Source organism: Myiozetetes cayanensis, unplaced genomic scaffold (genome assembly GCF_022539395.1).
Source record: "Myiozetetes cayanensis isolate MyiCay16 unplaced genomic scaffold, myiCay2020 scf5-8, whole genome shotgun sequence".
NCBI classification, from domain to species: Eukaryota; Metazoa; Chordata; class Aves; order Passeriformes; family Tyrannidae; genus Myiozetetes; species Myiozetetes cayanensis.
In genome coordinates this window covers 43,327,805-43,343,428 of record NW_026087742.1, presented here as the reverse complement: position 1 = coordinate 43,343,428, position 15,624 = coordinate 43,327,805, and the positions used below count along the sequence as shown (strand labels likewise).

At 37.9% G+C, this 15,624-nt stretch overlaps 1 protein-coding gene across 8 annotated transcripts in view; it reads right to left on the bottom strand.

Moving 5' to 3' along the window:
• Nucleotides 1-282: 282 nt before the first annotated feature.
• Nucleotides 283-15,624, bottom strand: part of ZMYM2 (zinc finger MYM-type containing 2) — an 85,611-nt gene continuing 70,269 nt past the window's right edge. For all 8 annotated transcript variants that reach the window (XM_050332155.1, XM_050332153.1, XM_050332160.1 and 5 more), the window contains 8 exons: nucleotides 14,256-14,363; nucleotides 12,679-12,773; nucleotides 11,348-11,516; nucleotides 10,253-10,404; nucleotides 6,675-6,789; nucleotides 5,352-5,603; nucleotides 4,891-5,011; nucleotides 283-2,290 (listed from right to left, as the gene is read on the bottom strand). In XM_050332155.1, the coding sequence (XP_050188112.1) occupies nucleotides 2,098-2,290; nucleotides 4,891-5,011; nucleotides 5,352-5,603; nucleotides 6,675-6,789; nucleotides 10,253-10,404; nucleotides 11,348-11,516; nucleotides 12,679-12,773; nucleotides 14,256-14,363 (1,205 nt within the window). In that variant the 3' untranslated portion in view covers nucleotides 283-2,097. The remainder of the gene's footprint in view (nucleotides 2,291-4,890; nucleotides 5,012-5,351; nucleotides 5,604-6,674; nucleotides 6,790-10,252; nucleotides 10,405-11,347; nucleotides 11,517-12,678; nucleotides 12,774-14,255; nucleotides 14,364-15,624) is intronic.

The following is a 15,624-nucleotide window of genomic DNA, read 5'->3' as shown; positions in this document are numbered from 1 at the left end:
TTTTACAAGAGGGTGTCTGTGTTTAAACACTGTTGCAATCAGGGAGCAACTGAAGCCCCTGCTAAAGTATCTTAAGTCTGAACTGCAGAGAAGGGGCTGCAAGTGATCCTTACTGCTATTTATCAAAACACTTAAAGGTGTGCTTAAATGAAGTACTTCAAGTTACGCATATGATGCATTTTACACAGGTAGTTAGTCACAATTCCCATATGTAAAATTTAACTTACGGTCAACTCAGGTGTTAAAAAAGATGGAGACACCAGAACAAAACGACAACTACAATTCCTGATTTCATTACTTTTATGTATCACGGGCACATTCTATGGGTGCTGTTTGAAAAAAACCCAAGTGTTAATGAGCTAAGTTCTTACGTATTCACTCACAGAGGGAAAAGTGCATTGAAGCTGTTAGTGATCTACTCACTGGTGCTGCGTAGTATTTCTTGATTTCACAGGAAGGGTAATGCCACCAGAAAGAAATGAAGAATTAAACATGTACATCTCCATCTCCATTTGAAATAGCAGTGTATCTAAAATTAATACATACTCACAGACACACCAGAATAGCAGAAATTTAAATAAACTTGCTTAACAAAACAAAGCAACTGAAGCTTTATTTCTCTATATAGAAAGATGCGTCCTTATGTGTAATCTTTTAAGCTAAGGAAAATGAAAAAGCCATGCAGCCCTTGCAAGAAATAAATGCTCGGGTGGTAATATATATATACATAGAATGTTTCTCCTTTAGTAGATGGCTAATGCCATTTAGGAGAGACTTAAACTTATGACTACTTTATAGTAGAATATTCTACTACATTTTTTTCAGTACAATAGCAAACTCATTGCTTGAACCACCATATTGTTTGCATCAGTTAAATAAGAGCAAATAACAAAACTTGAGCAGTTAAATATGTATCTGGAAATAAGACTACTTATGCAAAGTAAGTACAACAAAAGGATAGAAACAAACAAAAGGACTTTTCTTCAAGAAAAATTGTCTTTCGACTTTCTGTAACTTCACATCTCATATGGCTTTTGAATGGAGGCATTAGTTAAGAATTTTCCCACCCACAGTCAAGTATTGCCTGTATTTAAATACAGCAATGCAAGGACAAACAAAGGTTAAAAATTTAGCATACCATATTACTTCATGTAATACGGCATAGAACCCCTTTTTCTAAGGCTACAGAGGACAAATTTACATTAATATGAGGTACTGGCAATTATGACTGGAAAAGTAAAGATGAAAAAGAATTATATAGCATCGTCATCAGACATTTTTTCTTTCTTTTTCTTTTCCTCCTATTTTTTTTGAGGGGTTTTTGGTTTTAGTTTTCTTTTTTACAAAATACATGTCTTGATGACCACATGCTCTAAGCTTATATTTATTTATTTGTATATATATATTTTTTATTTGTAGGGGCAATTGAGAGAGAGTCACAAATAACGAAAGGACACTAAGGTTTTAATAAGGGCAACAAAAAATGTTTTCACCAGAATAGATTCACATTACAGTACACCAATATTGACAGCATTCTCTTTTGTCTGTTTTTGGTACATAAGATGGAATCTCTCTACATAACCTCATAAGGCTTCAGTAACTAAAAAGTAAAAAACCTATTAGTTTACAATTCATTTAAAAATTCTGAAAGACACTGCAAGTTCTAAACTTTAGTAGTGCTACCCATACACAACCATCCAGTTTAAGAAGCCATTAAAAGAGCCTCCTTTCATGAGAGCTTCCAACAGCAGAGTTGTGCAACATGGATGTCTTGTACTACAAGGGGAAAAAAAAAATTACACATGGCACATTCTCATTCATATTTTGCAATGTAAAAAGTTACAAACATATCTAATCAAATAAATAATAAAAAAAAGAATCTGAAATGTGTTTGTTATGTATCCTAAAACCACTACGCAGAATAATGGAAACTTTCACTCACAGACTATTTACATGGTAATACCCACGCGAGGGTACACACTGCTACAAAACTCATAAAACAAAGGGTAAACTTGAAATGTTTTCCATAGTAAAGGTCTAGCAGCATGACTATATCTAATGCTGTTTGTTTGATTGACAGTTTTTTGGAAGTTTGTTTTAATCTATGTCTTCATCCAGTTCGTAATTGTCTTTATCATAAATATCTTTTACTAAAAGAACCCGTACGAGCATATTTTCCAAAGTGTTGCGGTCCAGTGAAGTGGCAGTGTACCAGATGGGACTCTCCGCGGAGACAGAGCACTCTGGTTGCAGATAGAACATGTCTGTCCTCTGATTCAGATTCTGTGGGCTACGAGGAGGTTAAAAAAAGGAGGTTAGAAAAACAGCCTCACGGGACAGAACAGTACGTTAGCAATTCCAAAATCCTGATCAAACAAAACTTTAACACCTAGGCAAGTCACAGTGTGGAGAAATGCAGTCTTGCTCATAGAAGGAGCCCATGGTCAGGTCTGGCCCAAGCCCAGCCAATCCCACACCCTCTGAGCAGCCTCAGAGTCCCAGATGCCTGGGACTTGGCAAGCATACAAGAGACCACAGACTCTTCCAGCTTTCAAAAATCTGCAGATCCAGGACTTGCTAAACCAGGATGTACTTTCTATGATTTCAAAAGAGATCCAACACTGACATCAGTAATTGCTCACACAATTGCTGGCTGATAAGGCTACCTCTGACTGTAGAGCCCAGGGTTCTCTTGTAAAATAAAGGATGGTAATTCTGAGATGCTCAGAAATACAAGCTAAAATCCCACCTCCTCCTATTTTACTTAAAAGGTTGGTTGTTATAAATCTTAATCCCTTAATTCCTTACCTACTATACTATGAAGTACGATCCAGCTCAGAAACATCCTCTAAGCCACTACAGAAGACTCCTTTAAGGAAATTCTAGCATTTAGGTAAGTGTCAGAAAAGAATTTTCAATTCTGTATGTGCAAGTGCTCACTCATGCTCCCTCCTCCATAAATGCTGTAGATCTCAGGAGTCAACTCCATTTCCTGTTTCTTCAGTAAAATTAAGAATTTTTACCAGCTCACACCTTCCTAAACTGCCCAATGAGATTTTAAGTATTGCTCTTCACCTGCTAGGGTAAATGTTGGTTTATTCTGCTCTCACATAAATCAAATTAAGAGTCAGAAAAGAACCAAAATATGAATGTTTAAAATATTCTAACAATATTTTAACCTCCTTTCTACTTTCTTGAAAAGCCAGTATTTTTACAGGAACAAGCAATCACAGAATCAATTAGGTTGGAAAAGATCTCTGAGATCGTGGAGTCCCAGCTATGACAGAACACCACCGTGTCAACTAGACCACGGCACTAAGTACCATGTCCAGTCTTTCCTTAAACATCTCCAGGGATGGTGACTCCACCACCCTCCTGGGCAGTCAATTCCAAGGTTTAATCACCCTTTATTTGATGAAATTCCTTGTAATGTCCAGCCTTATCCTCCCCTGGCACAGCTTGAGACTATAATGAGACAGTGATAGGGTGTTCACAGCTGTGAAAGAAAGCATCCTGAAATTTCAGCTGCAGCTGTTCACTGGTTGCCAAGTATATTTCAATCAGCTGGCACTGCCTAAACTTTTACAATACTTTTTAAAGTGTTAAATATTTCATTAAAATTATTTCAGCAAAGATGCAAGTTATATGTTATTAGAAGCAGAACTAGGAGAAGCAGTCTGCTCCTTTAGTTAGCAATGGTGACCAAAGTCTACAAGACACCATGACTTGAAACCGCACCATAAATGACGCTCTAAATGGCTTTAAGTGCATTCTTTTTCCAAAAGTTGAGATGTTTCTAAAAGAAAAAAAAGAATTATGTGTTCTCTCTCCCTAGTGGCTGCGTAACTTAGTCAAAAAATCCAACTTCAACTTTTTAACAACATATTCTCTCCAAACCATGACAGTAGACAGTGAAGGCAAAATCCCCCTGCAACAATCAGAATTAACTGAGTTTATAAAAGGTGGTTGCATTAACAGGCCACAAGGTACTCTTTACTTGTTTCTCTCTATAACACAACATAATTGCACTTCTGCTGATGTTGTGTGGAAGCTCCTTCTTCACCTTTAAGACTAAGATACTGTTTCCTAATGAATGTTGGGTATCATATTTCATTTGATTCATTGTGTTGTATATACAAGGTGATCTCTTTGGTATCACTTGCCCATATTCCCCTTAGAGTTATATAAAATCTATATTAAAATCAGTCACTTGAATGGTTGTTACAATTAATGGAAAGTATTTCCCAAGGAATCCTGTTTTCAAGCTTCCAAAACAATTAGCTACTATATTAATTCTTTTAGGAGTTGCCTAACTTTTATTTAAAAATGTATTAATTTCTGTTTCCTTCCTGCACAATTAATTGTGCAGATTGGAAGGAAACAGGCTATTTCTAAATGCTGGGTTACCATCCGTAGTACTTTTCCTAGGACAAAGTACTTCAAACATGTTTTCACACTAGGTATCTCAAAAGCATCTACATTTCAGATTCCTGATAACTTCTAATGCAGGAAACCCATCGTCTCAATCCAATTCTTACTGAAGAGATGGGGATCTCACAAACAAAACCCGCAGTAGCAAAACCTACCAGATCTCTTGCTGGTAATTCTCTGCAGAGATACTTGGTGTTCACAGCTAAGCAAATTGAATCATATTGCCATTCTCAGAGGGAGTCCTCGACAATTAACATCGAAATACTCCGCTGCTCCCACACCTTCTGCCCATCTTGTCCAGATACAGAATGGGAGATTTCAATACTTTCATTTAGGTATTTTTCAGATGGTCTCAATCCATTCCCTCTGCTTGAGTTCATTTCATGCTGCATCAAAACAGTTCCCTCCGGTATCTGGTTTAGTCTAGACCTCTTCTGTATTTCCCTGTATCATACTTACCTTTTAGACAGATAGCACTCAAACATTTTCACGGGGCATCTAGCTGGATCAGACGTGTTTTCAATTTGTTCAAATACTGGTACATCATCTTCGTGTTTCCTTTTTCCAGTAGTAATTTTATCTTTAAGAAGAAAATCAACAACATCTAAGATATAACTTGAAGTTAGTTACAATTTTCAGTAAACTTCCCAGTGTGGGCAGCCCACCACAGCTATGCATATCTGCAAACTGGAAATGCCACCCACAGCCACAGCCAAGTCACAGCATTTACCAGGGAGGCCAGTGGGCTCAAAGGGATCACTTAGAGCAGAGACCTTGTAGTCTCCATGGACCATACACTCCAATTAGAGATCTGGGAGCTGAGAGCTGCTAAACCTTACGCAAAGGTAGAGCTCCAGCTCATGGCAGCATGCCCAGACATCCCTCAGAAGAGCAATACTAATTTTCAACTGCTATAGTACCTTCACTATCAGTTCTGCACAGGGAAGACACTTGATATCGAAGACAAGCTTTGCTTTCCATTGTTAGTGGATTTTTCTTCCACTGTCTAAAAACAGTGCCAAAAGAAAGCCTTAAGTGCTGCTCCACAGTTTTCAGGCCAAAATATTTAGTGTTAAAGTAGAACAGAGTATTCAGAAGAGCAACAGGTGAATGCGATCCTAGCTGTTTAATCCTCCAAAGGTAATCTTCTTCAACTCGAGAGAATATTGATCCTTGGAAAGAAAAGAATATTGGAGAAAATACAATGGGTTAGCCCATAAACTGCCCACGTGCAAAATAATCAAGTTTCTGTTTACTGTGAAATGTAACAAAAGCTCACGACAGAAGCCTCTAATAAAGATATTTAATTATATGTCCATATCCCCAAAACCACCTCTTAAAGACACAGACACTCACTGAGATAGTCAATGGGAATTATCAGTACAGGTAATTTCACAGGAAATACATTTCTGTTTAATTACAACAGCACTGTTGACATGCAGCTCCCTCATGTTGTTACATAAAAACTCAGGAGGTAATCTTAATTTCCTCATAAAAAGCATATCTTTGAGTCAATTTTATTCTGCTCAGGTAAGGCCTCCAAATAGCATACCTTCTTATTTTCTTACTACTAATGGATCTCTCACTGGGAAAGCACAAGGATCATTAACAGGGTACAGGAAAGACCCAACACAGAGGCTCTCAAGAGCTATACAGAGAGAAGCCAATATCAAAAAGGGAGAGGAAAGCGTTTGGCAAGGACAAGCCCTCACTCAAGAAAGGATTGTGAGAAAGACGGAAGAACTTGATTCTCCAGTTCAGCACCAACATTTATCTGCTGGGGGAAATTTGCTTTCTCCATGAACTGACGATCCTCCTGAGCAGAATCCTCCTAATCCAGCCAAGAAAGGCTAAAATACATCACTTGTTAGCCCTACCAACACATAGCCCAGTACCTGCCTGTCTGCTTCCATCTGGGAAAAAAATGGACCCAAAGAAAAATTCAGCTCAGGTAAAAACTACAGGTCAAAGAGCTATTGTAACTTTCTCTCCTAAAAACGGATAGTCAATTTTAACAGGCAGTGACAAAATCAACTCTTGTAGCATGGATTACTCAGAAACAAGACAAAAGGAACAGGTACAGTCCTAAATTGAAATCTTAGATGATATCTTCATAATTCCTCGTCAGTTACTATTGCAATGCATAAAATGTTTTTATATACACATATATATATGTGTGTGTGTGCTTAAGAATACAGAACTATTAAGAGATGAAAAACATACATCACTGAAAAGAAAATTACCATCTGGAAGTATGCTTGGTTGCCAACTTCTAAGGATTTTATTTAATTCCTGGACAAACGTCTGGTAGATTGGATCAATAAATATGTTGTCTTTTCGATTACTTCCATATAAATACTATAGAAAAGAGAGAGAGACACAGTATTTATGATTCCAGATTAGGACAGGGTTCTTGTTTTTATAAATGTGCAAGCACCGTACTTAAAAAGAGTATCTAAAAAATAAAGCTATGCCACTTTTTCAATATTTAACAGTTAAAAGTTACCTCCAATATAACATACGTTGTAAATTCCTAACTGGATATGAATTATAGTTTAATTACAACTCTAACATTTTTCTCTAAGATTTCCTGTGTGCAACACTGTATCAGCGAATAGGGAGAAATTGAAAAAACAAAACACAAACAATTTATTTATCTTTTCCTCCACCTAGGTCTTCAAAGAAGAAAACCCCATACCTAGCAAGAGTCGGTCATTTTAAATGTGAACTCTGGACAGTGACTAAACCATCTTCAACACAGAAGTGGGAGCAAAAAACACCCCACAGTGATATGCAGCAGTGCAAGAAAAATGACAGCATGGTGTAAGGCGCCTGACTATTCTGCAATCTAATTATCTTAACCTTCTTGACCTTACAGACAGAAATTCTTTAAACCTTTACCAAGAATTACTGGCTGAGGGCTATACCAGTATTTGACATCACCCTCTCTGGAGACATTTCTAAGAAAGGGACTGGCTTCTTAAATTTTCCATTTCGGTGTTATCTTTGCATGAACAAGCCTGTTAGTGAATACAATAAAAGCGACAGACAAAAAATGTACTCGCTTCTGAAAACGGCATCTATTTCTGTACATGTACTTGAAATAGCATTAGAGACAGCACTCATTAACACTATTTGGTCATGGGCAGCACCAGACACTCTATAGAACAGTGTCGTGTAGCAGGGGAGACTGCAACATAACACTGAACATACATCTGCAAACCTTCACTCCCACACTGTAACACTGTGCTCTGCTACTCTACTAGCTCTAAGAGGGGCAGGATTAGCATAGGCTGTTCCCACTTGGGATGAGCTCTACCATAACTGCAGCAATCAGGAAGGAATTGGCTGGATGGGCCTCTGAACCCCATAGAGAAGAAGAGGCTGAATCACTGCCCACAGCACCTTCAGACAAACATCTGCCAACTCCATCAGCCTCAGTTTTGCCTAAACACTCCCATTACCAGACATACAAAGAAAACAAACCCCAAATCCCAATCTACACTGGGACAAAGAATGAAGGTCACGATGTAGCAGTGTGCTAATACCTTTTTCTAGATGAACCCTCTCTACTAGATGCCTGCCTGACCATGCAGTAACCTTTACTTTTAAGTATGATATTTTTCAGGATCAGTACTTCAGAGTTACAAAACCCATTATTGAACCATTTCTGTCTGAAAGCAGAACAATTTCAGCTGCAAATGAACCTGAACTGAGTGACTGCACTATCTGACTCAGGGATCAGTTTCCTCGAACAGATTTTACAGTGCTTCCTTCAGGAAAAGTTATTTTACAAAATCAAAAAACTCTAAATTAGGTCTTCAAGACTCCTGGGGATTTCACCTATGCTCAAACCACATTACACCCACAAGGAAAAGCTCCAACCTCCATGTGTATTAAGGCACAATGAGTGCAGTAATTCTGGTGGAGGGGAAAAGTACTTTTTTGCTAACCTATTGTTCCTACATTCTCTTCCTTTGAAGAGAAACTTACTCTAAAGTAGGAAAACATGGATGATTTTTGGCACAACTTCATCCTTAAATGGCATCATTTAATCTTCTCTGAGACCCTCCTCAAAGCCAGTACCTTTCATGCAGTAGCAGACAATTTATTCTCTTTCAAGGGTACCCATGTAGGGGTTGTCAGATGGAAAGAAAGGCTAGGAAAATTATAGAAGGCAACAGAGTTTTGTTGTACATTGTGACAACTACATTGCATTTAGTGTTTATCACTGTGTTTGTTTAAGCGTGTTTCCTCAGAAGGGTAACACACCCCCCAAATGTAGAGTTTGCCATTATCCCACAGAAGATGGCTGCAGCCCTTGACACCTCACATGCTCACGTGTTTCTGTACCTCACTTGCTGTCCGCCTTTGTGAAATGCAAACTCAAAATGCAAACAGGGCACGTCTTCCTACCAGTCCAAACAGCAGTGGCACATTTGGACAACTAATCAGGGCTGTTAACATCACCTGAATTAAACACTGGACACTAAGTATAAGCAATAATTACAATAAAGCAACCACACATTGTTCCACTTGTGTTCCAGCATTGCGTATGTGTATTAGGCTCATGATAATTGCGTTGTGCCACACAAACTATGGCTCTGAAGAGGTGAAAAAAAAAAAAGTTTTACACATAACTAGCTTTCATGACTGACAAAATAGACTATGTCAAAGGCACAAAGAGAAAGGTAAAAAAAAAAATAATAAAAAAAGTGAGTTTCATTTTATAAACACATGCCTCACTCTGTGGATTGTCTATCAGCTTAACACAAGTATTTTCAATTTAACAGAAAGATACAGAGAGACAGTGTATCATGCAAGTGCAGAAGCAGAAAGCTAGCTGAATTTGAAACGCACCTTGCAGCAATATTGACTAAAAACTGATTGACTAAAACGAATGTTCGCTTGCCAAGTTTCAACCATGACATAAAGATACCAATTAACTCTTTAATTCTGCATACTTGCAACACAGAAGAATTAGTGGAGATATTATTTAAAAATATTTCAATTAAAAAATTCATTACTTGATTCAAGTCCTCTGCCTCAAGCATGGAACAGTTTAAATAGGATTGCAAGCCCTGTGAACAGCCTGCTTTCCACATCATATGCATTTTTTATTGCCTTGAATGAAATCTTCTGTGCTCTCAGTTCTGAACACTGCTTATTTCATCTGCATTTTGCCTTATGTATCAAAAATTAAGACATCCCCTGTTTTAAAAGATAAGCGGTGGAATAGCTTTTCTAATTATCTAATGATACATGTTATTGCTTTCACATACACTGCATCTAACCTGACTCCCTTCTATCTTACTGTGTATTAGACAGCCAATATAGCAGTTTCCCGCACTCTATCCTGACTGTCCACAGTCTGCAATATTCAGTAAATTAGATCTTCCCCAAAAGACACTTCAATTAGTTTGTTTGCACTATATGTTAAGTAACTGAAATAGTAAAACTTTGACAGATCATGCCTTGTTTCATTCTGTTTTTACATTAGACATCCTTAGCAAACAAAATGAAGCACAGCATTTGGAAAAACTACGTAATTTTTGTCTGCTAATTACTTGCTTTAACCCAGCAAGAATATTAAAATTATTACAACATACCAATTTGTATTTGAGTTTTCAGGATGGATCTGCAAACTCGTTTCCTATACAGACAGTATGTGATTTACAGAGTAGCCTGTGTTCTTCCAGATCATAGCCATATATTATGAAAAGTTCCTAGCCAGTAAATCCACGTTATCTCCATTCTTCCATTGAAATGGGTTGCAGTCAAATCAGCAGCTTAATTTCCCATCTCTACAGCCTCTACTAACCTCCTGAATCCCAAGACACAGATAATAGATGCTGTCAGGTGCATAGTTCTCTCCATTTGGCCTTCGAATTTCATTGACAAAATGCGTCAACCCATAGTTTAACTCAGCTGAAGTATGTGATAATAGATCTTCCTTTAATTTCACAGACTTTACTGTAAAATAGAGAAAAAATGCTACATTATACAACAGAATTATCACACAGTGAGGGTGAGATGGGGTATTTTTTGGCTGGAAAGTGAGGAACGGGCTTGGTGTCCTCTCCACTAACCAGTGAACAAGACTAAAATGTACTAAGTAGTTAAAATGTTAGGTCTGTATTAAAATAAACAAGGCTACCAGAGTAAAGTCTAGTTAACCAGATGCAGTAACACTCGCTAACAAATGTACTGTCATGCACAGCTGAGGATGACACAGAAGCAGCTCAAGATGCTGAAGTGAAGACAATGGTGTAGAGGGGCACCTTCAGGGCAAACAGCAGTTTCCAAAGATCCAACAGCATAACACAGGGGTGCTAAGATGCCTGTGGGAGGTGAAGAACAGCAGGAGTAGCAGCAATTCCCCTTTTCTGTCACAGTACAAAATGTACACAGAGAGGAATGTTGCAGAAAGAGTAGTAAGGCTCCACAGGATCAAAGGCCACCTTGTGCCAAAGTTCCACAGCCAGGTAATGCCAGCCTTAGATGAAGATCTCTTTGCAGGAAAAAGAGTAGGATATCCCTCCCTAGGAATTTAGAAGTCCAGAAATTATGTGAACTCTAAGGTGAGTTAGAATATGAGGAAAAAGAGGATGCAAACCAAAAAAAAAAAAGTCACAGTAAGTCAGAAGATCCAGGAAGGTGTTGTCCTAGCTTGCATGCATGAGAAGTGTGACACCCAGCATTTTGAACCAAATAGGGAAAACCAGAAAAAAAAAAGAGTTTGGCTGCTCTGTGATAAAATAATCATGGTGATTATTTTATGTGATAAAACAGTCATGGTGGGAACATTAGGGACATGTGATAACCTCTATTAAAAATCCCAGCTGAGAATCACACAAGCATAGCAATTTTCCCTACCAAATTAGAATTTGGACACCAGACTTGTGGAAACACTTACTTGATTTCAGTTCCTCTAGTTCTGGAAGCTCTTCCTCTAAATACCGAGACTTTACCCAGTGCTTCCACGCATTCACACCGTACGCGTATTTGAACGGAAAACTACACTCCGAGTTTTCAGAGCTGTCATCATGCGACTGGTACTCAGACACCGCTTTCCTCTTGACTCCCTGCCGTGGAAACACAGCGGTCAACACCACCAGCAGTTGTCAACAGCAGCAACACAGAACCTGGGCAGAACAAGCTGCAGGCCAAAGTGCAAACTGAACGTTCAAAGAAACACAAACTTCATCCAGTAGATGGTTTCTTTGTTGATCATCCTTCTACGGACAGCATCTACTTAAGCTGACAGACGTTTCTAATTTGCCTTTGAAACTGGTTCTCCTAACAGGGGACAGTAATTTTTGATGATGGAGTCACCGTATTCATTCTATTGTATTATGCAAACATATGATGTGCCAAACAATTCAGTGTATTTATAGGATTTCATTGTGTTAATGCACAGGAAGCTAAAGATGCTACAAATCTATGCCACAAGCTCAACTTTTAGGCTCAACAGAAGCCATCAATGGAAAAGCCAGCACTGGTCCCAAATTAAAGCATGTCCAGTAGTGCATATGTGGATAACATCCAGTGGATAATACTAACACAGTTTAGACTCCAATCTTAATAATGGAAAGACACATTTGTTCTTAGAAAGCTTTACTAGAAGTTGTGTTTTTTTTTTTTTTTAAAGCTGCACTATCTACTGCAGTTATTGGAACAAAATCATTTCAGCTTTGTGCCAGGTACAGGAAATTAATTCCTGTTAGTGTCCTTCTCAATAAAAGAACATGGACAATTTATTTGCAATGTCTAAACTAAGATTGACTGAAAATAAAATCTGGGAAAATTACAAGCAAATGAATTTTTTTTAAATTCTTTTATATAGAAGATGCTATAGCTCTCACTATAAGCCATGGTAATGCCAGTGTTCTTCCATTTTACTACCAAATTAAACCAAGACAGCTTTGTTCAAAGTAGAAGGTAGAAAAGCATTACTAAGAGTACAGCAGGTATAGTACAAACCAGCACATTACACCAATAGTTCTACCACTGTAAAGCAAAAATGGGATCAGAATTTACAAACCACACTCCTCTTAAATCCAACAGTTTTCTGCAACACACACAGGACACAGGGCTGAAATAATTTTACTATTTGAAATATATAATTTTAATTCATAAAGATAGGATATTAGATATTAATAGACAGTAACATGTTTTAGAGCGGTATGATAACTAAACTTAGATATTGTGCTTTTTTGGATATTTTTAATAGCATGACAAAATTACCTTCTTTTTGGACCGAGGCCTTGGCTGTTCCTCATATTCTTCACCAAAAACAGGAGGTAACAAAAACTCATTTTCTGTATCAAGCTCCTCAGTTGCTGAAAATACATTAACAGAAATTTATTTCTAAACATCTTCTGAATAATACTGTCTTGAAAAAACAATGAGTTATATTAGTGTGCATTAACATAAGGGGTCCACAAAGGCACAAATATAAACATTATCAAAGCCTGGATTCTTATATTCAAAGACCTATTCTTATATTTAAAGTAAGACAAAGTTGTCAAAATGTTTATTTCTAAAAACACGGTAGAGGACACAATGTTCAACATTTTCAAGCATTATCTTAAGTCACCAAGGCACCATTTCTTACAGTGGATTCTTACATAATTTTTTCTGCCCAGGTTGTCTTGGTATCAAGAAGTTTTACTTATGGTGAGAATGAACAGTTATGAGTAGAAAAATATAAATTTTGTGCAGTAGTCTGATTTTACCACCTTACTTCTCAAGACACCTCTCGATCTGGTCCAGATGAAACAGCACTCACATCCAAAGATTTATGAACTCTGTCCTAGACTAAAAAGCAGTCCTTCTCCTGCTACCACAAAGACTCTTATCTCAGAAGCACTTCAGTGTAATCAATATCTCTTACAGACTGCTGTTACTTACTATTCCACTTTATTTCTTTTCTTCCCTGGTTTTCCTTTCTCATGTACCAAGCCTCACTTACAAAGACGGTTAAAAATCTAGTACGTATCTGACTAGTAAACTTCCTAAAATTAAGGTTCTCTTTGAAATAGACATACGGCAAAGCGAGAAACCCAGTCTGGGCATCTACTGTGGTTACCTATGGCAGAACACAAAAGGAGAGTGTCAACATCAGATACAGAAGCTACCCTGGTGAGGTGTTAGTTGTATGTCTAAGAGAAGTTATGTCAAGAGGGACACTAACTAGAGCCAGCAAGAAGCCTTCCTGGATCAATTAAGATATGATGTAAGGAAACAGACACTGTTCCCTGCATTCTGTAGAGTGATAGCAATCATACTATATAAAACCAAGAGTTTCTTTCAACAGAGGTCTCAAAGTAGTGATTTTGCTGCTTCAAATTCAAAGTACCTTTTTAAATACAGGTATGGACATTAACAAGATACTACAATGTAACACAAGTGGTGTGCAGCATGCCAAGGGAAATTTACCCTTTCGTCATTTCTACTCTAAACCATGGAAATACCTGGCAATTGAAGAATGTATTCATTATGTTTTCCAAGACATGTGCCAGCTGAATCCTCGAGCCTTCAAAACAGCTTTCCTAAATTCACATTCAAACCAAATAATGCAGCCAAGTTCTTTGTGAAAGGCAAATCCTCCCTTTTTTTTGCATTGTTTCGAATACTGTATTTAGAAAGGTGGAAGACCTAATTCAGAAGTCCCCAGTCTTACAACGACATGACAAAGTTTTACCTGAGAGTCACTCAAGTGGATCCTGCAATCAAATAAAGCTTCTCTGAAAGGATAACTAAGCAAGGTACAATGGCTGCCCACAATGTCACAGTATTTATTAAAATCACAGGAAACTTACCTCTTGGAAAGTCTATTTCAATATCAAGGTCTGGCTCATATGGAACATCAGGCAAGCTTGTCCGTGACTCTGTTTCTGAGTTTAGTAGACTTGACTCAGCTATCACACCTGGTTAAAAAAAAAAAAAAAGAGAAACTCTCATTATTTTAACCAACACGTGGATTAGTAAACAGGGCAGATTCAGAACTCAGATCTTTAAAAGCCAAGTGGTTCTAAAGCTGCTTGTTCTGCTCGTCATCATCCTACATTTTGTTGTTCTTGAGATCTCAGATTTACTTCTCCAATCTGATTTCCTTCAGACATAAAAGATACTTACTAGCCCTTTGTCCTCTTCATTAAGATGAGTCAGCAAAGCACGCGCACAGAAAATCAAATACTGATGACTCTGGATCATATCAACCAATCACAGAACTCAAACAAGTTTGACAAACCTAACTACCTATTTTTCAACCTGAATCTCCCACAACAGAACAGATTTTCAAGTTTCTTTTTGTACTATCTGTTTAACAAACAAGGCAAGCAGGCAGTGAGAAACAAAGTTTGACCTCTTTCCAACTTCTGGCAAAGACAGATTTCTCCAAATTCACTCCTCTGCAAATGAGCAAGCTCAGATGTCATACAACTACTCATTTAGCTGTACTTCACAAAAGAGAGCAAGGAACTGCAAGTGACAACCTTGCAGCACCACCAGAAATGTACCACTGTAGTGGGGGAGTGGCAACAGTCTGGAAAGCAATAAACCTCCTGGGACTGCAGCTCCACTGGCCTTCCATATAACAGGCACAAAGCTCATGTAATTTATCAACATTCTTTCAGACACTTGTTGAAAGAGCTTGAAAGAAACTCTCAAAATTTCACCTGAGTGAAGGCAAATTTTCCTGGAAAGATACTAAAGAGACTTGAGAATTGTGGCAGGCAGAGCCAGGAAAGATGAGCAAAGAGACAAGTGCACTAAGAAAATATAGTTACAGGATACATATATTTTTATTATGAGAATAATGTTGGTAGCACACTGGTGTGTTGGTTGTTGCTCAAGGACTTTTCAGTTTCCTGTGTGCTGTCAGAGAGTAGATGCATAAGAAGCTGAGAGGGAGAATGCCTAAAACAGTCGAGCTGCAGTGTCCAAAGGGACATCCCATACTACAGAATGTCATGTTCAGTATATGAAGGGAAGCTGGCTGGAGAATCACCGAATGCTGCTCAGGGGAGGATGGGCATCCGTCAGCAGGTGGTGAGCAACTGTATTGTGCATCACTTAGTTGCTTGTGTTTTATTCCTCTCTCTCTCTCTTCCCTTCTCACTGTATTTATTACTATTGGTAGTATTAATATATTTTATTTTCCTTCAATTATTAAACTGTTCGTAATTC